The sequence below is a fragment of the Anneissia japonica genome, unplaced genomic scaffold, assembly GCF_011630105.1.
Source record: "Anneissia japonica isolate Jap-2015-1 unplaced genomic scaffold, ASM1163010v1 scaffold21_len1647178_cov195, whole genome shotgun sequence".
NCBI lineage: Eukaryota > Metazoa > Echinodermata > Crinoidea > Comatulida > Comatulidae > Anneissia > Anneissia japonica.
The window spans coordinates 1369863-1395637 of record NW_022750455.1 but is presented as its reverse complement, the minus strand read 5'-3'; the positions used below and the strand labels follow the sequence as shown (position 1 = coordinate 1395637).

Genomic DNA, 25775 nt, shown 5'->3' with positions numbered 1-25775 from the left:
CTACCATCATCACCAACATCATCACCACCATCATCATCATTTAACCATCATCACCACCATTATCATCATCACAACCATTACCATCATCACTACCATTACCACCATCACCATCATCATCATCACCACCATTACCATCATCACCACCATTACCATCATCACCACATTATATGTACAGTATTAGAGATAGTCAGTGTCATTGTTACATAATATGTTAAGTACAGTATTTTTGTCATGTTCTTTCTTATATGAAAGCCAATGCAACTTTCCTTGTAACCTTTTAAAACAACCTATCAGTTAAATGTATATAAGTTGAATAGTTAGTAGATGTTTATCTTCTATTACAACGTGACTAAACTACAAATTTGTAGAGTTTTGACAGATTTCTTTTGAATGTTGAAATATTATTTCTATTATGAATGCTGAAAATGGCTTGGGCAGTACATTCTGAATCAATCTTTTATAATAATCCGGAGATTTTAATATTACTCTTAATTTCTCTCATTTCTACAATCTGATTGTGCCATGTTTAGTGAGTCATTGAACCGACTTAACAAGATTTCTCAATATTTGATGACATGTTTGTTTGATTGCAGCGAGGCAGATCCGTTAGTTGGCTGGAGTAAGTCAGAGTCGTGGCGTGCAGAAGCTACATACGCAGCCATTGTTGCTAAGGTAGTTAACGTGAATGTTATTAATCATGAAATATCTCCAACAGTATGATCCAGATCTCCTTCTTCATCATCATCATCATAATCAGAATCTTCATCATTATCCATTTCAACTTGTTGAATGAAAATTTTAATTTCTTTTTCTATTCTTATAGTAATCATTAACACCATTGTCAACATTATTATAGTTGCATGAGGATTCATCTGGGCAATAGGCAATGTCAATCTCTTAATATATTATTATCATACATCATTTTCATCATCATCATCATCATCATTAACATTATCAGCAGCATCAGTAATTGCATCAAGTTTCGGTACACCATTATAGATTACCATGATATTATTAATGATACTTTCTAATGTCTGTTTATTACTTCTCAACACTGACCTGGGGTCAAACGAGTCTTAAGCCATACTGATTCGTACTTAAAGACTAAGTGACATTTTATTACATGATTCTTTAAATCTTGTATGGTATTTTATACTTTCTTCTGCCTCTAGTTAAAGATCACCTCCAATTAAAGGCTACTTTTTAAACATTCCTTATTTGTCCTTTTCCTGGGGTATGTGGGGAGGGGACCCACGTCAGCTGCAGTGGAGCACCACGTGATTTATCTACAACATGTAACTGATGCATCTTTGATTAGCGAAACAACCAGATGCCAATTGAAACCTGATGCTGACTGGGTTTGAACCAGGGTCTTCAGTTCAAGAAGCAGGAACAATACCTCTCAGCCAGTTGCTTCTCAATTTTAATTGTCTTTAGCAGCTTATGTCTCTAAAATACAAACAAATAAATGTGAATGTTCTTTATTTAGAGTGTGTTTTGTGTAGGTCAAATATTTCTATATTTTTAATAATAAATTTAAAAATTACAATTTAAAAAAAGAAAAGTTCTGCTAATGTTGAGTAACATTTACTGCTAAATGTTAATTATAATAATAAATAATGATATGGCATTTATATAGGCAATTTAATATTAATGATCATAGGACTATTGGGCCTAGGGGAATTTTTTTTTATGGATGCTGTGTTCTTCTGTTTTCATATTTATTTAGCATTTTATGTTTTTATATCATGTAAGCCGTTTATGATGAAGATTAAATTTCCCCTCCCCAAAATGGTACAAATACCACTAATTGTGTTAAAATACTAAAATTGACTATTAAGTTTTCATTGGAATAGGGATTTAGTTCCACATTATCAAATTTCGCTTACCCCTCCCCAAGGCCAAAAGCAGCCCATGCCCCTGATGTAAATTTTCTTTTAATTTTGAATCTTTAAAAAGAAAATTGAAATGGAAAGAAGACAAAGTGACAATTTCTCACTCATCCAAGAAATTTCTTTCTCCATCCTTTTAGTTTTAGCTTCTTTTTATGTAACTGATTAATTTTCCTTCTAGTGCTAGTGGCAAGTTATTTCTTAACTTTAGCTTGATGAATTTTTAAAAGTTTTTGTAGTTATATCTGCCATATTGATTTTGTTATTAACACGTTGACTGCCAGACTTTTTGTAGGTTCCGTCCCGTGTGCCAAAACTAGTCATATATCATCAAAATGGTGTGTTTAATAAATCGGCGGGAAAATATTAAGGGAGTAAGCTCGTCGCAGGCAATGGGACAGTACTTTTTAATGCCTCTGCCATGTGCGAGGTTTCTCGACCGCTTTTTGCATGGTTCGGTATAGGTTCAGAGGACACACCCACTCGTGCAATTGAGTGTACTGCCAGCAACATATCACAACAAACATACATACGTTTAGTACGTTATCGTCTAGGTGTATATTTCCCGAACTATCAGCAGTTAAGTATGTGGTTGTACAGTGTATAACAATGAAGTAATAAACGATAGAATGTTACCCCGATTTTGACGAGTACAGTCATCTGTAGTGCCCTCGGCGACAAACTGTGGGACAAGTATACTCGTCGCTGGCAGCGAACGTGTTAAGCAAGCCTTTTGGGTTTAAGCACATGTGGAAGTAGCCAGATTCGTTTTTTAAGGACAAGCTTTTGCAGAACAAATGGCATAATAATACATTTATTTCCTCAAATACAGGAGGAGGGAGATGCCAAGAAGGAACAACATTCCTATAAAAAATTTGGTAGCCCCAGACTAACATCAAACACTAGTTTGCTACCCTTTGCTATTCAATACTATTCTACATTATTTTTTGTCAGTTTTTGACTAGTACAGCTAACATGTTAGAGTCAGTGTTGTTAAAGTTCAAGTGGTCATTAGGAGTGAGCCAGCAAGTCTGCCAATACTTATATCATGATATGGATATAAATTTATGACTGGCTGGCAAAACCAGCCATTTGTATGAAAAGTTCAAAATTGTGGGTTTTTGGTATTTTTAGATTCTGCATTTCTTCTTTAAAACAGTGTTTATTTGATGGAATTTGATTGAGTATTGCAAAGTTATGAATATTTAACTCATTTGAGAAACCAGCTTCCAAAGGCCCCAAAATCAGTAGTTATTATTATTAGTATCTTAAAAATAATTTTAATATAGTTTTGAGTTAGATTTAATGATAGATATTTTGCAGAAAGGTTCTTAAATATACTGTATGTTTTATAAAATGTAAAAACCTGAAATTGTTCAAAATTCTTACTCTCAAACCTTTTGGGTGCTTGTCTGAAATCAGAAATTGCAACAAATGGCGGGTTTTGCTAGAACCTGTCATAGATTAGTTTGGTGTAAGTCTTGCATGTTAGTGCAAATATACAAGTTAGGTTTTTTGATCTCTTCCAATGACAACCTGCCTGCCTGCCTCCTCTTCAGCAAAGACTTGTTAGAAATAATTGGAAATGTAGAAGCTGTTGTTTTTTTTTTACCTTTTTGAAAGGGGAGATTGGCTTTGATACCCCTCATCAATTTTATGTCAACGAAGGAAGCCGCATTTGATAGCTTATTGACCAATTATAGCGTCTTCTGAGTAGGCTAAAAAATTATTGCCAGCTATTAAGTGATGTATGCTGCTGTTCGAGTGATGGTCTGTCATAAACCATGTCATGGTTCTTTACTTGCTCCTCCCTAGGATTTAAAGATTTTATTACTTCCATTATCCGCTTACAAAATACAATTACAATACAAAATAGAATATATCTATTTTCTAAATTGAATGATAAAAATAATAATACAATAAGACCATTATTCCAAACTCTGTTTAGCAAATGCTGAACATAATAACGATAAATGCCTAGTTTATCTCACTCGTAGACATAACAACATGACTTGATTTATGTATGATTTCAAGTGACTATCAATCCTCAAAATGATGGAATAAGATACTAAATGTTTTTGACTGTCATGAGCAGTAATGAAATGTAAGCCAATGTTTTGTGACATGCATTCTTCAGAAACAATATTACATAGCACAGTATTATATCAAACCAGATAAAACTTTATAAAAGTATAATGCTAATATATATAAATTCGGCATATGCTAGGTTATTTTTTTTTTCTTCTTGTTATTAACAAGAAATTATACAGTTCTCTTTTTATAAGAACATGTTCTTAAAGACTATTAACCACTGATTTCCTTACTTAATGTTACTGGTGCTTTAAGTGAAAAACAGAATTATACAGGAAAACAATTTGTACTTAAAATATACTTTTGAACAATTTTAAAAAGTATGCAATTTTATAGGTTATTTTTACCCTACTAATGTTGAATGATGAAGATATTTATTTAGATTTGTATGTTTTTACAGGTTGTAGTACAACATCAGCACCTCTTAAGTAAGAATCCGATGATAAATTACTCATTACTAAGTAATGATAATGGATTCCTGAATTTCTACCCAAGTTTTTTTGACCAGCGAACGCTCGTTAGCCGATTTCAAATGAATAATACCAAACCAAAGACAGTTCAAGTGATCAAAAAGCCTGTACTGAATGTAATGGGGCTGCTTGCGCTGATGGGAAACGAACAGGTGTCCACGTATGGAACAGGTGAGCTTGTATCAATTCATACGTTTATATCAACAGCATCGATATCTCCAGAAATTTGCCAATGGGGTCCGACGCGTTCAACAGAGGGTCCGAACGAAGGGCCAACAAGAGCCTTGGTCTGGATCCCGGAATAAAAAGTTTTTGTAGGGTTCACAGGGAGAGTTTTTATGGCTTATATATGGCCCAAATTTTACTTTTAGACAACAATATTAGGGATTGGCTAATAAAATAACGTTATTTGGATACCCAAGTTATTATTATTATTTTTTTTTAGTTTTTGGTATAACAACCTCGAGTGGCTTTGGAACATCGGGGGTCCAGGCCTGTCTGCCAGTACCGCTACTAATCAACAGCCCAATGATATTTTATTCAGAATTACAGTATCTGTTACATGTTGCAATGTTCAAACAGAAAGAAATGTTTCTTCTCAAGATTACAAGATCATATTACTAGGGTTTTTTTTTTTGCTTTTAAGAAAACAGCCTTAGATTTCGAATTTGCTGTTATCATACACTTTACGCTATTTAGCGTAATATTACATTATTTTAATGGATGCGCCAATAATATGTGTTTTATAGCCACAACACTTTTTAAAAGTAGGTCTCAAAACTTTATAGCTTTATTGTTTATGGTCATATAAAAAAAAATAAACCCTCCAAATTCAAATGAAACATTAAAGTGTTTATTTGAATTGGTCATATAAAAGGATCAAGTTGTAAACTTTAAAATAAAACACAGATTTTAAGAAATCAATTTCTACTGATTTACAAACGTTTTATTACAAGAATCCTCAAATTGATTACCAGGTATCTTAAGGATCTATTTCTTGTAATTTTTTCATAGAAAGTTTTTTAATACAGTAAATTCACACATACACATTTTTCCAAATTTAACAAGTTGTAACGAGGTTTATGTGAGTGTGAAAGCAAATCCATGTTAAAAACTTTCCAAGATTTTGCAGGGGTTCCCTGAGTTGTCTCAGTAGAAAAACAGGCCAACTTGTCGAGGCCTGTTATTCTTCTGAGATATTCTGAGTTGTTAACTGCACCACCGAATTGACCAACCAAAACAACATTTCCCGTTTTCTTCACTGTAGTAAAGTAGCTAAAAATTGGTTAGCTTTGGTGTCCTACGGCACTACAGTATCACATCAAGCACATGGGCAGTGTGTGTACTTGCTGGTTTCGTTTGTTAAATAAATGAAATGGAGAAACTTTGTGCGATGCGACAGCGAATGATGATGCTGGTTGCCCTGATTGTCTCTTGTACTTCCACGGGGCCAACCACTGGATCGTTTATGATTTGTCTGGCCATCTTGTTTTTGTTTTGAAGGAAACCCACGAAAGGAAGCCCTCAATTACACAAAATTTTTGTTCTTCTGAGATTTCGCAAGGTTTGCAAAATGCATGTGTGAAAGCAATAGTATATCTCTGGATGTCATGTTTGTTAAAACTTATTACAAATTATAAAAAGTTGTAACATTTTCTGTATGTGTGAATTGGGTACTGTATACATCCCTGTCCAGATGATCAGATCAGGGCTTTAAATGTAAAAGAAACTTTCAACTTGATTATTTAATTAGCTCGTCACTGATTATATATAACTATGGTAACATTTCAAATGGATTAATTAAAATAAATCAAGAATACTGAATAAACTTAAAAATCAGATTTCGATCAAAAAATTCATATCAAGATATAGTAAATTGTTTGAAAACAACTGGCTGTGGTTTAGATGGCAAAGCACTACCTTATAGAATGACAGTCTTGGGTTTAAATCTTAATTGGTCCTGTTTTTATTTATTGCATAAACATTTATCAATTAAGACTTCATACTAAATTAAAGAATCTATTGTAAAACTTAACAAAAAATGTATTATATTGTTTGTTACTGGTTCGTTAGGCAAGAAGGACGGGCAAAAATGTGGATGGCGTCTTGACACGTTGTTTCATCCACTTGATTTACGACAGAACTTCCAATTGCATTAGTTCTCTCTGGAGGCAGATTCCAGTAGCTGGCAGGCTATTAGTTTTGGGACTTGTCTTCCTGATGTTAATGAAGTTGCACTTAGCTGCAAATATCGTTTATTTCGCTCAAATGTCCAAACATGTATCAGGTGATTCTCATTTAATTCTTAATTTATGGGCTCCATCAATTTGGTAACCAATTCCAGAATGCATCCTATATTCATCCCTGGCCACATCATTAGGGCATGGAGGTAGTGGAGTGTAATCCACGATAAAAAGGCAGTATAATATAACACATGTGCCATACGTCAGGATGTTGGTATGTTGGCCCGATTAACTGTGTGTAATGCATAGTTGTACAAATACATCTTAAACTCAGAAATTACCATTTTTTATAAACTTGTTTTTCATACTAGCAGTTAATCTTCTTTTTCTACTTTCTTTGTCTTTGTACCGATCTACTTGTATTATGAATGCAGTAATGGTGCAGTATTCTATTTATATATGTGCATTTGCATCAATTGTACTATTTTTATTTCTCCTTTTGCGTGAGTTAATGAATAGGTAATTAAACCACGTCCACACTACCTTCATAAAAATAATTAATAACAATATAATTATCATGTCTCTTTGAATAACCGGTTGAATGCAATGTCTTCTCTAATTTCATGATCAAGACATTTTGTTTGCATGAACGATGTTCAATTTTAGTTCTTAATTGTTTGTTATCATCGTTATCATTATTGGCAGGCTTTCTCACCATCCTTTATACTTCTGTCTTCTATTCTTTTTTAACTAATTTCATATTAGATGTTACCTAGGGATAAATTCCAAATTACCATCACACTTGATTCAAATGTCTTTATTTTTAACTCATCTTGATGTTACTCAAAATTGATTTGTTAATGACAGTTAATTATTTGTAAAGCAGATTACCTCAACAAAATGAAAATACTGTATTATTTCCAATTACCCATTCAGATATCCAGTGGCACATTCAGGCAGGCCCGGGGGAACACCCCCCCCCCCCATTTTGTACTGTCAGTATTTCAAATCTCCTTGGGAAAATGCATTCTGAAACTCCTTCCCCCTTTCCCTCTTTGTAAATTCCTTATCTACTCAAGATTTCTACCCGCTAATGGAAATCATCAATTATCGGCATTTGAATGCTTTAGTCTAAATGCGCAGAGCATTGAACTAGAATTTGACTTGGTCTACTCCCCAAGGAGTAGGGGATATTGCCAGTTGTGAATGATGGTAATTATAAATCAAATAATCAGGGATTAAAAACATGGCACTTTTGCGCCTTTGTCTTCGGCTTGATAAAGGAACTATAGAAACACCAAACACTATTTTAAATGACATCTCTCTGCTTCTTTGACATAATGTAATATATTTAGCTTGATGCAGTAGTAGTAAAACTTTATTTATTCATGATGCACAAATTCACAAATACTGTACGCTTTTTTTTAAAAATATCATCATGACCTTAAAACATTACATTCATTTGATAACATATTACATTATGGTTATACAAAAGCAAAAGTTACACACTGAAAATTTAACAAGATAAATACTGTATATAACATAATTAGTATACTTACAAAGAATGCAAAAATATAAATTAAAAAAAATATTCAAACAAAAAGTCTACAATTTTAGTTAAATATATGTAAATGTATACCATAGAGTGGCTAAATAAATTATGGGAATGAAGAAAATCCTTTTCACAAAGGTAAACTGTAAGCTACTAAAAAGGGGAAAATATAAATAAAATAAAACAAAGCAAGAAAACCAATAAATTAGTGATTTATTATACAGACTGTTCTTAATTATATATTTTAGTTTCATTAATTATTTCAAATGTGGTTCTTAATAGTTGTCAATTTAATCAGCACATTTTGTGTTTGAACCTACCATGTACCCACTTGTACTTTTGGGTAGAAAGAAACAACTGCTTTCTTGATCTCTCTCAGCATCCATAAAACCATTAATATCTAGAGCATCGAAAATCATGATGGTACATTGTGTACCTATTAGAAAAAGTTTAATGCAACGGAATGAGGTTTGCCCTCCAGTGAATAAAATATTTATTATCATTTTCTAAAAGTCAAAATTCCTAAGAAATATATGGCTACACATTATTGTACATTAGTACGTCTAATTGATTTCAACTACCCAGCTGATGCCTGATTACATTGAAGGCTTACAGTAAAAAAGACACATCTTTACTTTAATCACATGAATTAATCACAACGTTGATCTGAAATTGTCCAAACCTGAATTAGAGCTGCAGTTGCATTTTAGTTTCTGAACCTCAGATGGATATTTGAACCACTATTGTAAATTTCACTTGTGCCCTTTGACATGACAGTTTTTTAAGTTAGTTCCATTTACTATAAAATACAAAGTAAATTATAGTAGTTTGACAAGATCCAAAAACACACTCAAATACTGTACAATATTAGACATCCAGGAGTATAAAGTACCAGGGGCGGATCCGAATTATTCAAACAACAGTTTCTGAATAGGTAAGTGAGTAGCACATAACACTGATTTGCATTGAAATTGTTAAAATTTAGTGGCAAAAGTGGATCCGCCCCTGGGTACCTTGTAGGATGTTGTGGCATTGAATATAATATTCTGCATCTGCATTGCTTTGCAACTCACCGAGTGGAGGAGGTTGTGCCAATTTATGGATTCAATCACCAGTGGTAATAATAATAACATTGTGAGCAAAAAATGCAGTCACATTTCTTATTTAATTACTGACCACTCTGTGGACGTAAGCTAGAGATTAAATTTTATACAAGTAAGTTAGTCTTAAAAGTGCTGTTGTCATTTCATTTATAATTAATTTTTTTTAAAATACCTCCTTCAATACATTTCCTTTTGAACGTTATTTTACAAAAAATCATTTAAATTGATCATTTTACATCTGTTTCTGTTTTTCTCAGTTCAGTATTTTGTTTCTAGATTAAATTACACTAGAAAAGGTAGGATTAATATTAGGGAATTTTACTCAGGAATTTAATATCTTTTGTGCAGTGTATATGATTGATTTTTCTTCTTTCCATAGGCATTCTGATGTGGATTTATGTTATGTTTGTATGTCATGTAATGTTTTTGGATATAAAGATTAGAATTATATAGTGTTAGACATATTCATGATTTTATTTTTGTTTATTCTGGTTACTTTAGTCACCAGTGTGTATTTTGTATAGCACTGACATTCTCTTTCCAGTTTTACACTGATTAAATAAGAGGCTAATATAAAAGTAAATATAAAAAAATATTTACTTTGTCTTTTGTCTTAAGCTTTTAAAAAAATACAAAAGAAAAAAGAATCTAAAATGGAAAGTAGTTGTGTTGATATTATTGGTTGTGACATGTTGCTGCCATGGCAGTATAAGATTCTGCAATGTTATTCAGGTTGACTAGGGGCAGTATTCATGTCTGTTTGGCCCCATTAAATTCATTAAAGTTATTAGGTAAGTAACCGCGTAAAGATCATTTCATCTTACCCTGCTGCATATATTTCGACCATGGAATTATCTGCTAATATCATATCCATGGGCAGTCTGATGCACAATCAAACTATAAATGTTGAACTTACAGTATGTAACACTTCATGCCTCTAGGCCTCTAAAGTGCTTCACATTATTACCCCCAGTCACTGGATTAAACACATATGGAACATATAATCAGATCCCTGTTGAGAATTCCATAACGTTGGACAACTGGAAGTAAAGTGTTTGCCAAGGACACAAGTGCAATGCACAGCGGGACACAAGTGCAATGCACAGCGAGGGATTGAACCTCCGACCTTAAGGATAAGAAGCAGAACCACAACCGCTGTGCCAAACCGCTCCTACTATGCAAAGCACCCATTTAACTCCAGATTGGAAAAAAAACAGTCTAAATATTAAAGTGTTAATTCAAGGACACAAACAACTGCTCACCAGGGATTTAAACTCTTTGATGTTCCAAAGCCACTATTTTGCATACTTTCAATTTTGAAGCATCATCGAGTGAAAGTTTATATGTTAAGAAACATAACAGTATTTAATAAAATTCTACTAACTTAGTGCCATAGCATTAAAAGCTGACAAGTAATGCTCTGATTCACATTTTTATAGCTTTTATCTATACTACTTTGCATACATTATTGTCTGTAGGTATAAATTATCACATTGCAATTCATCTGTGATAAGTTGACATTAACTTAATTGCAGGCACGGTATCTGTGCCACAGTATTATTGATTGACAATATAGAGTGCTATCGTTGTTTAATGATTTTCATTACTATTAAAACTAAACTGTATTTTAGAAAGGAATTTCTTATACTGTAAGTCACATCCATATTTTAATAATAGTACAAAAGCATTTGTGAATGACAATTTAGAGTGCGATCAATATTAGTAAGCAAATCAGTACTACTTTTGTCATGGGTTCTTTTATGATGAAAAGTGGATTTTTGTAAAGGGTACTTAATCAATAGGTTATAATTATTCTTTTGTTAATTTTCATTACTATTTATTAACTTTATTTCAAGTAAAAAAAATGTCTTATAAGTCACATCCATATTTAAATAATAGGAACAAAGCATTAGTTATTGACAATTTAGAGTGTGATCAGTGTAAAGCGAATCAATACTAGTTTTGCTATGGGCTTGGTTTGATAAAGAGTGGATGTTTGTAAAAGGGTACTTATCAAATAGGTTATAATTATTCATTTAATAATTTTCATTACTATTTATAAATTATATTTTACACAGCCATTTTTGAATAATAGCAAGAAAATTTTAGCTATGTCAAGATTTTTTTAAATGAACTTATTTTACTATAAAAAGAAGGAAGAAATATTTTTAAACCATAATATTTTATATCAGAGACAAGCACTTGAAGGAATTAAGATCCTGAGTATTTTCATCTCTAATTAATGCCACCAGCATCAAATGAAACGGTCTTTATAAATTAGATGCTACAGTACTTCGTGTAGGGTCGCTTCTTGCCTTGTGTGCTTACTGACTGAATCAAACTCGAGGGTAACGTTGACATTTTGTCGGTAATAGCCTCTATCTTAGTGACAGGTATGTTGTTGTTATTCCCTGGACCTGTTAGTGAATGAAATTGATTTTAACTACACATCATTTTTCTTTGAAATTTGCTACCGGAATCTATAAATAGTGCTTTGATGTTTTGTGTGAGTCAATTTATGTTGAAGTATCTGGATTCTTTTGAATTTATACCGCATGTGGTAATTTAATCAACTTGAAGAATAAATTTAAATTTCATACTTTGATAATGTTACGTAAAAATAAGTTCTTCACTGAACTCACTGATTGTTTCATTAAATGATGATTTATCCTTCTGCATGCCTCTCACCAATGATTTCATTTGTCTCAGCTTTTTTTATGGTCTATTTTAGCTGTTATTTTAAGATATAATGAGAAAATATTTCCTGACTGGTAATAAATTTACCGATTTTTGAAGCTAGAAGTCGGAAAAGCAGTCGGAAGTTGACAGATTATTTTATCCTTTTAAATGTTTTAATTGAATATTTATTTCTAGATTTTCCAAAGACAGTAAATATTGAATTGGACATTCTAATTCACACATGCTTTTATCTAACCATCTATCTACAATAACATGTGACAACATTTTTTAAGTTTTTAATTTAAAATTGTTCAAATTTAGCTGTAGTATTAGTGCTCAGCATGCTCTAGCATCTGATATGCTTTCAATGAATGATACCAAGCACCCTATAGCTTTTCTACCAAGATAATACTATAATTGTTGAAATGTTTTAAAAGGTATAAACGTTGTAAAATGGGGAAAAAATCTAAAATGAAACTGTTGAAATATTTATTGAAGGGAAGGGTTTTGACAAGATGCTCTGATTTTCTGAGGGATTAAGCTAACAACTTAAAATAAATGACTAAATTGCAACCAAGAAGAACTAACAACCAATAAGAACTAAAAACTAACTATAAGAACTAACAACATACAAAGAACTGAAACTAATAAGAAATAAAAATTAACAGGAACTAAAAACTAGACTAACAACTAACTAGAACTAACAAAATCTAACAACTAACAAGAACTAGCAACTAACAAGATTGAACAGTTAACAAGACCTAACATGTAACTGCAATGAACAACTAATAATAACAAAAAATACTCGCGCGAATAAGTGCCCCGTTTGAATAAGTGCCACTCTCGAATAAGCGCCCCGCGAAAATTTCCTTAAGCGCCCCGTTTGAATAAGCGGCCCCTTCTAATTTGATTAAGCGCCCCCTCAATAATATCATAAGATTTTTTTTTTAGCAAGTCAATAATCCAATCAATCTTTCTGTGGTTGTTGGTATGATTTGAGCTGCAGAGTGGAATACCATTCTTCTTATAGGTCAATATCAAAATGAGGATATTTCTCTTGGACAGATGAGAGCTCCGATCCCTGGACAGACAGTATATTTCCAACTTTTCTCTTCTTATATATTTGTCTACGCCTAGTCCAACTCCTCTTTTTCTTTTTCCAACAATTTGCACCTTTAGCACATTCTCATCTGAGTTTTCAAGAAAACCTACAATGATCCTGCCATCCTGCTAATCCCAATCGGCCAATGGCTAACAACATTACCCACCACCACTAATTGCATCTGCTATTCTGCTGTTATTGGTATGTAAAATACAGCATTCTTGTCATGAGCCATGTTCTCCGGAGGATTATCTTCTCCGCCGCACCACCATTCGTAATGTTCTTATATAAAAATATTTTCATTCAAAAAGTGCCTCGTGAATTTAATAAGTTCCCATAAGAACCCCTCGATTTTCATCTATTTTCATAAGCGCCCGCGGAATAAGCGCCTCTCAGAAAGTGCAAAAAATATTGTAACCACCCGGGCGCTTATTCGTGTGACAACTATCAAAAACTAACAACTGAACTAACATTTGCAAAGTTTTCTAAAAATCAGTATATTTTGTTGATATTAAAGCTGCCTGTATTTTTGCATTAAGTTGTTTGTTGACACGCAAAAAAAAGTCCATGATGTGTGGAATTGTTCTATTTTTGTTATTTAGCCAACAGAATATTAACTTAGCAATCCAGTCACATGCTAGAACTTTTAAGTTTCATATCTGTAAGAGGTCTTCAGTAAAACCTAATTGCGCATAATGTTTGTTAAGAGTATTCCCGCTGGACTGAATAATTAATTTTGAACGGTTGCATTAGTAGCTGACACAGCCTGCAGCCACACCGACGCAACTTCTAATTCTTACATTTTCGTCTTCATTACTGGTAATAAATCTCAAAACTAAGAAACCTGTTATAGTCTTTTAATGTATAAATGTTTTTATGCACAAGAATCAATATTGACCCTTGAAGTACCGAATTTTGATGCAGTGTATACAAGTATTGTATTGCAATGCAGCAGTTCTTAGAGTTTTGTGATAAGAGTTTTTATATGTATAATGGCGACAAAATGAAATACAATACATATATATTCAGTGAATATTACTTTAAATTTAACAACTTTACAGCTTACATTTAGAATACAATAAACTTTCCCGAAGCAAGAAAATTCAACAAAGGGATGCTCATCTTCACTTGCCACGTCAGCGTACAACCCTTTGATCTTATCTGTAGCTACATTTGTCAGTGCACCCGTAAATTACCTTTCTATATGCTTACCACATTGGGTTTTTAATTTAATTTTGTTTAAATTGTATTTTCATGTGAATGATGATGGATTTAGACGCTAGAGTTTCAAGATTAATAGATAAGTTTTGGGTTGAAATTGGGTCTCTTCTGCAAAGGATAATTTTCAAGTATAACTTTTTTGGGCTTGTCACTTGCTGTGCCAGGTGTAATTTAAGTTTAATATGTAAAGTTGCAAGTGAAATAAAATAAATTAATAATAAAATAATAATGTTCGCAGATTTGTGTTAGATTTTGATGCCTAAGTTTCTGTCGTAGCAACCAAGGGAATTTATATGAGCCAGTAGGTACTTTTCGCCACTCGACGTTAACTTTAAATTTAACGTTAGTACCCAACATGCAGAATAAGCATGCGCAAACCCGTAACTAATGTACGTCAAGCACGTAAAATCCTGAAATTAACGTACTCCACAACGCAAGATGAATAAATTATGACGTCATCCGTTAAGGTTAACGTCATGTGGCGAAACTGCCTAGTAGTGGGTGCATGACCTGCAGAGTCACAGTCAAATCATAATCATCATCATTTTCAGCATCATTATTATTCATAAATGTTTTCAGAATCAATCTATGTCATCATCATTTTCATCATCATTATTATTCTTAAATGTTTTCAGTATCAATCAATGCCATCATCATTTATCATCATCATTGTTGTCATCATTTATAATCATCAGCATTTTCCTTGTTACTCTAAAATGATTTCAGTATTAAAAAAAAGCCTGATTATATATTAGTATTGAACATCTGTAGTGGGATTACAATAAATACAAAATTAGAACAATCTCATGGATATATACAGTGGCAAGCGAAGTCAAAAACTCTATTTACTAGCTGCTTTCGTTATTATCCGTCTCCCAAAATCTTAATCCACTGTCATTTCTCAACTGATCCTCATATTATGTTTTTGATGGTCTTCGTTTCTTTTATTTCTTTTTCCATGCTTTTGCTCTCACAGGAGTACTTTTCCTAGTTAGTTCTGATTTGCTTCTTCAGAAATGTCTTCTCATCTCAAGAATAATTACTTTGATAGAATTAGTTTAGGGTGTTACTTCAGCTAATGACAGACACTGATGTAATTAATGTCCAATGTATGAAGTCTGAAAGTGTTAACAACATTTGCATTTCTCACTGGATATACAGTAATCATACAAAACTATCTCTTTATCCTCAGAGTATACTATATTTATTATGTGGAACTGTCCCCGTTTCTTTGAATTTAAATTCATAACTGTTCCTAAATATTATGGATTTAATCATCCCCACATGTATAGAAATTTAGATGAAACTGGACCATGTCCCTAGTGTTGAAATTGTATATCCTTCTTAAACTTAATACGTCTGCAACATCTAAGCTAAACCAATGTACCACCAAATCACCATTGCATAGCTATCCATAATAAAAATCATAAAAGCATAGTGAAGATGATAAAAGAGAAAAATTGATAACATAAATTATGATAATTGGCAAACAATGAGAAAGATTGACATTCAAATAAGTATTGATACATGTCTTGAAACTCCTATTATGTAATAACGTTCAGCCAATTTGGAGGCTGCGTCCAAGCTGAGTCGTGGAGTCTCTACTTTACTGAAGATTGATTCAACTTAACATACAGTCACTGTACAGTCCTACATTTAGTTCAATTTGGTATTCTTCCTGTCGCATAACGATAAAGATAAATGTATCGTGGCTGATTTTGCAACCATTAACTTGAAAAGTAAAAACGTGAAATGGAAGACATTATTCAATTGGATCTTAAGACTCGTAAATTTCTGCCATTCTTCTCGGTTAAACTTTTCAAAAGGTTGATGAAAGCTTTAAAATACAAAGAAAAATGTATTCAGTTATTGCCTGAGATGGATAACTCTTATTAATTTGTATATGAGATTGAATTTTGAGACTTATATACTTTTATCTATTGCTATTAATGTTCGCTTAGTCTACATTGCAATGTTTACTTCTTGCAAAATCCAAGTTAAACTTTTGGGTTTTTTTTTTAATTCTGTTAAAAAACAAAAGACAGGCATTTTATAAAATCTAGATTATTTAAAAACAGTACCTTCATGCAATAAAATTTAATTAATATTTTAATTATTTATGTAATATGAGTCAATCAATTTATAAAGTATTGTTTGTTCTTTGCAATTTTTAAAGTATAACTAATTTAACTAAATTAAATGATGTACTTTGTAGCCATTCATAAGTTTGTTTCTTCATGTTAAAACGTATCTTTATTAATTTTTTTTAATTTCTCAGACGGCTTTGCGGCCCTCCAAAAATGTTTCGCAGCCTAAATGTGGGCCTCTGCCCATAGTTTGGGGAATGTTGTCTTTGATGTACTACTTTGTTTGTAATTATACAATCTGTAATAAGCTAAAATTGTTAATGATAAAATTTCATATTTTAATTTGATAACATATTTAAGTAATTTATCTTTCAATTGAAAATTAGAATTGGAAAAAATCCTTTTGCTAACAATTAATTTTCATATGAATATTGTTCCAATATTCTTTATATAATGCTAAGTTGGCAATTAGTTCAAGAATTTTTTGTAGTAAAAGGTTTTAATTTTTTAATATCTTACAAGTACTTGTAAGTAAGCCAATAATATACGTACTGTTTGTGATGTTCCGATCCAACATCACAGAAACCAGATGAAACTATTTGAGCTTAATATTATCAACTCGAGTATCATAGAATTGTAAGAGATCCAACTGCCCTGATTTTGGAACGTTAAAAAATAGTAAAGGCCACAAGGTATTAGGCACCCTATTAGAATCCAAATAAAGTTCACTCAAAACTCATCTTTTAAGGACACGCCCTTCATGGCAGTACGTTTTTTAAATACATTTACGTTCCAACGAAACCACAAGAGTCGGACCTCTTCCAATTCTATACTCTTTGATATTCTTGTTGCAGATTAGTAATTTCATTCTGTTTAAAAGTGCATATGAGGTGAATATTGTATTGCCTTTATTATAGAGTAACTAGTTGAACCAATATTGTCTAATGATACGTGATAATTAGTACAGACTGGCATATACCATTAAAAATAACCTTAATGCTATATTATACTTACAGTGAATGGAAAAGCAATGAGTAATACTAGTGATGTTGGATTATTAGCTACTGTAACATTACCTACAGATGATTCGGACAGGTAAGACATCCCAGTGGCTAAGGTGAATCCGGTGACACCACCTTATGTGAAAATAACGATGTATGATAATTTTTCTTTTTTAATTATAGTAATATGAATTTATTTTTTTATAATTGAATACTTAGCATTTAATGCATTGGAGCATTAGTCAATGACGGAAGCTATCAAAGACACATTCGTAGTGTAATTCATAAATTGTTAGTGAAAAAAGGGACTTTTTGTCAGTCAGTTTCAGAGTATAACAATACATCAATTGGATTGGCACAAGTTAAAAATACTTTTCTTGTTGAGCTAATTATTAATTAGAAAAAAAAATCAATATTTGAATTGCTTAATTTTTTTTAAAGTAAGTTATAAGCTTTCACTTAATGTATAAAAAAAAAAATTTTTTAAATACATTTATACATTTAGTTATTTTTTTTTTTGAACAGACCCTCAAATGAGCTGTAATTCAATTTAATTACTTCAGCCAAAAGGGTTACATGTAGGTATTCTCCGCTGTCTGTCTGGTTGTCTGTTTGTCTGTCAATTAGCAAAATTATGCAAAAACTAATCAATGGATCATCATAAAATTTAGTGGAAGGGTGCATTATAATCAAACAATGATAGTTAAATTTTGGAAAGAAGGTCAAAGGACAAGTTCAAGATCACAAAAATGTAATTTTTTTTTACCCATAACATAAAAGGTAATGATGGAATCGCCCATACACAGTCTGCATATATTTTAGTATTCAGTATGCACTCTATGCAGCGATTACTCTAGTTATTTCTGTATATCTGAAAATCTGCATTCACTAATATTTTCTGATGGAAATCAGAAATAATGCCAGTAGGAAAAAATGTCAGTTGGAAGAAATACCATTAAAAAAGGAATGATCCATTTCAGAATAGGTGTGTTGGCTAAGACATAGACATTTTTCCTACTGAAAAATGATGTCTTTGTTATTAGAATATGTTTGATACTTTTTTTGAATGAACCAGGTCAATGTATCTGAAAGTTTTCAGATTTAACCTGGTCATATATCTTAAAGGTTTTACTCTAAATTGTTATTTCCACTTCAAATGGAAGCTCTTATCATTATCAATCAGTCATTTGCCTAGTACTGGCATCTAATATGAAATTATGAGTATGTTTTATTTCCATCATAAATTTCAAAACTAGGCTGCTACTTATGACCTTAAGTTCAAAGTAATTAGTTCTACATAATGATTTATTTGTTCTGCCATATTAAACTTCCTTTGTAAAATTTCTCACATTTACTTATTCTTATTTTTATCGCACACTGATTCATCTTCCATTTAATTTCCACATCCTTTTTGATTTGTTGGAATTTTTTGTCCAATACGGATCCTGGTTTGGCGCAGCGGGAACAGGTTTTTAAATCCCTCACTGCGCAGTAATAGCTTGAGTCTATGAGCAATGCACTTTCTACCTTGCTTCTCTCCATCATAGGTGTATAAGGGGGTACCTGGTAGGGTTAAAATGCCAAATGCGCTGATTAGCTGCTGAAACATTGTGGAATACTCCCCCGGGCCGGGGAGCTGAGTTTGTGTTCCATAGGCGTTTATTGCAATGAGCTGGGTAATGACACGTAGAGGTCTCATCTTAATGCACTAAAGTCTACCATTATTTTTTGAACTTTAGGCAGTTTTACAGGTTAATTAAAATCATGCATATTAGTTTAGACATAGATCATTAATTATTGCTATAATTGCTTCAGCTTTAATATCCTAGGTTCATTCACACTGATGCAAGGATGTGGAGTGATAATCACTACAATTCAGTAAATAGAATTGTACTCATGTATAGGATGTTAGTAGTGAGTTTCTTTTGGATCTTTAATCTCCCTATCATCATATTCATTGTCCAGATTATCAAATTTTCTTTGACAAATAACTGTTGTATGCCCATATATAGTCATGGTGTGTCTATATATCATCATGATGTGATGTCATCCTGACCATATTTAGGAATGTCACATGTGTTGTCAAATAGACTTTGATAGTCAAGGCAGGGGCTAAGATTTTTTGCATGCTTAAATTTAGAATCATTGTAATTGAACAATTAATTAAATTTTTTGTTGAGGTTTAATGGATATGGATTAGAAACAACATGAATGTGAACTAGTTAAAAAAAAGACAGCATATTAGAATTACATGAAAATGATGGTATTGAGTACAATTTAATGACATTAATTGTAAGTTATTTAGAACGCACCTGCTATTTCAATCTAAACGTTACATTAATGGCATTTTCTCTTCAGTAAATGTGACAATAATTGAAGGAACCTATTAGCTGTGATAAAAGTTTAAAGGATGAACTCTGTTCCTTTTGTAATGGATATGAAAAGATTCAAGTGCAGGTGTGTTCGGTAGATTTAATTTTGATTGTATGTAGTCTACATTCTCCCGCTATAGTTTTAACATCTGGGTTAACTGGGTTAGATTTTTTACACTATTTGAAACTCTGAACCCTTGAAATAGTTTTTGCAGCACTATTACTGTCTCCATGATGTGATTATAACACCATATTAAAGTTATGAAGTAATATAATTTATTAATACACAAATATTTCAAACCTGACCTTTGTTCTTCCTCTGTGAGAGGACAACTGACAAGAAATACATAGAAAGGACTATTGTTTTAGCTATTTTTACCTCCACCAAAGTAATTTTTTGTATTCAAACGCTGTCTGTCTGTTAGCAAGATTACGCAAAACCTAAATTGCACTAAATTTATATAATCTATATCAAAACTAAATAAATACATGATATAAAAAACAAAAATATGAAAACCCTTGAAACATGGATGAGATAAATGAAGAGATGGATAAGATTATAATTGGCAAATAATTGTAATAAAATCTAGCTGAAGGCATCAGAATATATAAATGCCTTGGTAATCTATGTTCCACATGTGCATTACACACACACGTTATTAATAAATTATTTAACTGTAAGTAAATGATTAGTTTCATATAGCAGGCTAGGCCTAGGTTGAGCAGTCAAGACAGTGTACTGAGGCCCATAAGCAAATGGAACTCACTCCTATTTGTATTATTGTTAATGTTAATTAGTACCTTGAAAAGTATGTGAGTTTGTGAGATAAAAAAATAATTAGGGTGCCCTCAGGCCCTCACTTCATATCCCTTGACAATACAGCGACGTGATGGAATGTTTTCTAGTGTTAAGCTGCATTCATACTGAATCCGAATTTTCGGATTGGAAAGGCTACCAATCCAATCAGAAAAATGTAATAAGCCTAATCAGAATTAGCATAATTAGAATAAGTATAATTAGAATTTGCATAATTAGAATTTACATAAATAGAATTTGCATAATTAGAATTAGCATAGTTAGAACTTGCATATTAGAAGTTGCGTACCGGTAATTATAATTTTCATAATTAAAATTTGCATATTCAGAATAAGTATCATTAGAGTTACTATACCATAATTCATTTTATGTATTATTTCCAGGCAACATACAAAAATATGAATACAAAACAAGGCTGAAGATTACCTAAAAATAAACTTAATTACAGTACTATCAAGAATCTCACCCAAAAAAGAAGATGATTGTATATACTAGTTCTCATCCAGTAAATGATCAGTACAATGTAAATAACTCTGGCAGACTTAACTTTTCCAAACACCTGTTGATTATGAATTTTTGCATACAGCATGTATTGTTGATCATGTAATTGTGCCTTATTACTTGAAAACAGTATTGGATAAATATTAAAGCAATACACGAGAACGTTATTACCCTCTCCATCCAAAACTTGTAATGGTACCGTGGATTATTGAATGTCCATTTTGATGAAATCCAGAAGTAGTTGGGTGATGGTTGACCTCTCCAAATGATATTTGGACTCTAGAGAATGTACTACCAAAAATGCAATGAGTATCGCTATAGATTAGAAAACATCCCTAACATTATATCTGAATTAAGAACTTAAAAAAATATGTATGTATATTTTGAGCTCTCTTTAAAGAAAATTCCTGGATCTGTTTACAAAAATGACTACACAGAAACAGCGGCACTCACAGAGGTCTAGTTTGAGCGTTATTGCTGCATGTCTGAAGGCAGTGTACTGTATCTTATAGCTTATATGGCTTTACCACAAATAAAGACATCTTGTATCTTACAGTATATATTGTATAATACTTGTATAAATAATTATTTAAGAAATACTTTTTCACAAAGGCAATCAGCATATATAACTAGACCTGCAAATACAGTAACCTGTACATAGATAAACCTAAAAAAAAAAAAAAAAAAAAAAGAGTTTGGCATATTGTGGTGGTTATGTAAGTTCTTGTTTAGTTGTTCATTTTATAGTTAAGTATTCATGATATGTAAAATACTTAGTACAGTATTAGTATAGTTAGCATTAGCCAGTGGGGAAGAGAGTTATAGATATAGTTACATCTACTAGTATAATGATTTCATAGTTTTAAGCAAGTCACCACACTTAATTTTTCTGTCATTCCTTTGTCAAATCATTTTAAACTACTGTAATAATGGAGATCGTCACATACATTCCCATGAACCCAAGGTTTTTGGTTTGAACCCTGGAAGTACTGTTGAATTTGAAAATTACAGATATTTTTAACACAAATCCTCCTACATAGCTTTAACTCTTGTCGTGCCTGTTAATATTTCTAAGGATTTTAGATTATTGATGGGAAATAATGTTAGATTATATCATTGTGCCTGGAGGAATATTGATGTATATAATGTGTTAAACATAGGTTAGTGTAAAAAAAAAGTATAACCCATGTGTAATTTATTGGCTGAGTTGGCATGGAATGACCTAGTAATCTTCTCTTTTTATTTTCATCTATGAGTACTCTCTTTTTATTCTTCCACTATTCTATTTTTTCAATTGCTTTCTGTTTTTTTCTCTCAGTCACATTTGCTTCCTCTTACTTATACTTATCTTGATTTTCTTTCATTCTCTTCGAATCTAAACTACTTCATAAACTGTTTTCATAATTTTTGTTTATTAATTCTTACTATAGGTACACATTTTTATTCCTCTTTAAAATATTTATTTGTCAAATCATTTTAAACTACCGTAATAATGGAGATCGTCTCATACATTACCATGTATTTTTTTGGTTTGAACCCTGAAAGTACTGTTGACTTTGAATTTAGAAAGCGTTAGTTTAGAAAGCATATTCTTAATTTTAACTTGTATTCCCCTAAAGCAGAGAGCTAACGAATGAGAGCTTAGTTGCGCTAATCATATGGCCTACTACATTTTCTGTAATTAGTGGCATATACTTTCCATGTCTCAAAAATTGTCTGCATTAAGATAAGTGTATCCAAGGTGGTTAAATCCATCACTAAAATCCCATCTTATTATTAGTATTAGTTAATCTTCCTTTTCGTTTGAATTTTTGAAAGCATTTATTTTTTGGTATTATAGAATACAAAAAGTAATGAGAAAATTTATTGTTCTTTATTGTATATTTATTGTTTTATCTATTATTATCAATTATATTTTTGTACTACTTATTTTCTATATCTTTGTGTTCTCACTCCAACTTCAAATTCTCATAAGCTTTCTATTTTTCTTCTTTTTTTTATTGTCACCTACTTTCTCTCTCCACTTTATAATACTTACCAACTTCTTCTTTTTTCTTTAAATGTACTTCATTTTTATTCTCATGTACTCTCTCCTTTGTTCTTTTTTATTGTCATCTACCTTTATCAGTACTACCTGATTATGAATCAACCAGAAAATTACAGATAGTTTTAACACAAATCCTCCTACATAGCTTTAACTCTTGTCGTGCCTGTTAATATTTCTAAGAATTTTAGATTATTGATGAGAAATAATGTTAGATATAGCATTGTGCCTGGAGGAATATTGATGTATAGAATGTGTTAAACATAGGTTACTGTTTAAAAAAAAAGTATGACCCATGTGTAATTTATTGGCTGAGTTGGCATGGAATGACCTAGTAAACTTCTTTTTTTTAAATTTTCGTCTATAAGTACTCGCTTTTTATTCTTCCACTATTCTATTTTTTCAATTGCTTTTTGTTTTTTCTCTCACATTTGCTTCCTCTTTGATTCTTATCTTGATTTTCTTTCATTCTCTTTGAATCTAATCTACTTCATCAATTGTTTTCATAATTTTTGTTTATAAATTCTTACTACAGTTACTCCTTTTTATTCCTCTTTAAAATATTTAATCTGCTTCCACTCTTAATTCTAGTATTTCTCTAACTCTCATTAAATTCCTGTAAAAGAATTGCAAATATGAATTTTATAATTTTTTGTTCCTTCAGCGTTGAAATCAGCGTTTTAGTAGTCAACAGTGCAGACACCAGTAACGTTACTGGTGAGGACAAAATACAGATGATTATCAAAACAAGGCACAGCAAGCATGGTATGTAAAACGAGACCTTTATACCTTGTTTTGCTAACTTATTACTAACAAGATAACAGTTTAAATTCATTTATTCTTTCAATTATTTCAGTAAATGGACACTCCTAACGTAACATCCTTTTGGACAATCTTCTAATCTTTTACAAAAAATGTACTGTGTTCTTTAATGTGTACATGAGCCATAATTGCACATAACCAAAGGCATAAACATTTCATCTGAATCATTCCTACTGAAACACAAGGTCTCTGACAGTAAAGTGCATAGTGGCTACTAACAGTTTTGCTAACTGAGCTAAGCTGTTCTCTTTTGGAGGTGTCATGTTCATGTATTTAATTGTCTAGCCTAATTCGAAGTATTATTAATACCTAATAAAATATGATATGGTATATTATAGAAGGTTCATGAACATACCTCTTTAAGGCATGGGAGCTCATGTCTTGGGCGTTCTCAGGCTAACATTTGTTAAAATGGTAGAACTGTGTATTCCAAATCATGAATCTGAAGTGTATCGTATTAATTAGTCTCCATTATTTGTATTGTCTCAGGACATATTAAATATCGGTCAAGAATAATATTAATCATTTTTCCTAAAATGAATTCAAGTTTGTGTAATTTTTGTAATTTTTAATTTTTGAAAACGAGTTCTGTGACCTACTTTAAGTCACAATCTAACTGTTGGTTACTGGCCACCTTTTGTAATGGTTTTAAAATCATATGTTTGATTTTCTCACTTAAAATAGTTTTTATACATGATGTGGAATAATATATTACACATAAGAAAGTATCATATTTTGTATAATATTATCAAAATTTGTTACAATTTTTGCTATTTAATTCCCTTAATCATATTGAGCTTTCTTTGAACCTAAGCAACACAAATTTTGTTTTTTTGTCAAAATGCCAAAAAAAGCTTAATTGCACACAGAGTTTTGTATTTGAGAGCTCCTTTCATACCTTATCATGATTTTCATGTTCTGTATGTGTACGTGTTTATTTTACCAAGCAAACAAATTTTATGGTGTATACAATGATTGAATAAATCAAATCTGAATCTTAACATCGAAGATCCATCCGGTTTAATCTGTTTGATATATCTGTAGCTAAGCGCTTTGCCAGTGACCATAAAACTATGACATAAAAGCTAACTTTATAATGGCTTGACAATCTTGGATAATTAAACCAATGCCTCGAGGGCTAACCAATGTTGCCGCCCACCTGATACATTCACACTGTCAAAATCTTTTTCTAAGCTTAGACTTTTTTTGATACCTTGTTTGCGAACCCACCGACTGCAAAAATCCCGCTGCCACGAAAAAGTGAAAATTTCCAAAAAAAAATGAAAGTTTTCTTTATCTCTATTCCGCCTTCCACTGCCATGAAATCTCCAAACAAATTTTATTTTTATTTCCTCCTCCGTCTGAATGTTGTTGGCAAAATATTTGCTAAATAAGAAAACAAAATTTCAATTTTATTTTTATTCCACCCTCCTCTGATGATCTTTAAAAAAAAAAATTATGCTAAAAAAGGAATAAAAAAAGTCTCGCCTATATATATATATATATATGTGGCAAAGACAAACCAAACCAGTCACTCGTCGCAAAAATCGATTTTGTGTTATTAATACAGTGTTAAAGAGTAAAATAATAGCTATAAAATGGTAAAAAAATCATTCAAATCGGACATTTCCTTATGAAGTTACAAGCGTTTAACCACAATGCTGTTTAAAGAACAATATATGAGAAAACAGCCTTTAAAGTTTATGATTTCAGGCATTTCTCATGCAGAAACTATCTTTAAATCCTTAAAAAGTGTTGTTTTAACATTGAAAATGGGGAAAATAATAGTATAGGATGGTGTGTAGATATATAAAGGTTAGTTTAGTGCCTGTCTCTTA

The 25775-nt window shown here is 31.7% G+C and overlaps 1 protein-coding gene across 1 annotated transcript in view; it reads left to right on the top strand.

The window, feature by feature from the left end:
- The window catches only part of LOC117121379 (alpha-L-iduronidase-like), a gene marked incomplete in the record, with an annotated part of 80125 nt that overhangs the window by 14712 nt on the left and 39638 nt on the right, over positions 1–25775 (top strand). Inside the window, 4 exon segments of the mRNA XM_033266564.1 lie at positions 594–672; positions 4384–4624; positions 17397–17475; positions 23780–23880. Coding sequence (XP_033122455.1) covers positions 594–672; positions 4384–4624; positions 17397–17475; positions 23780–23880 — 500 coding nt within the window.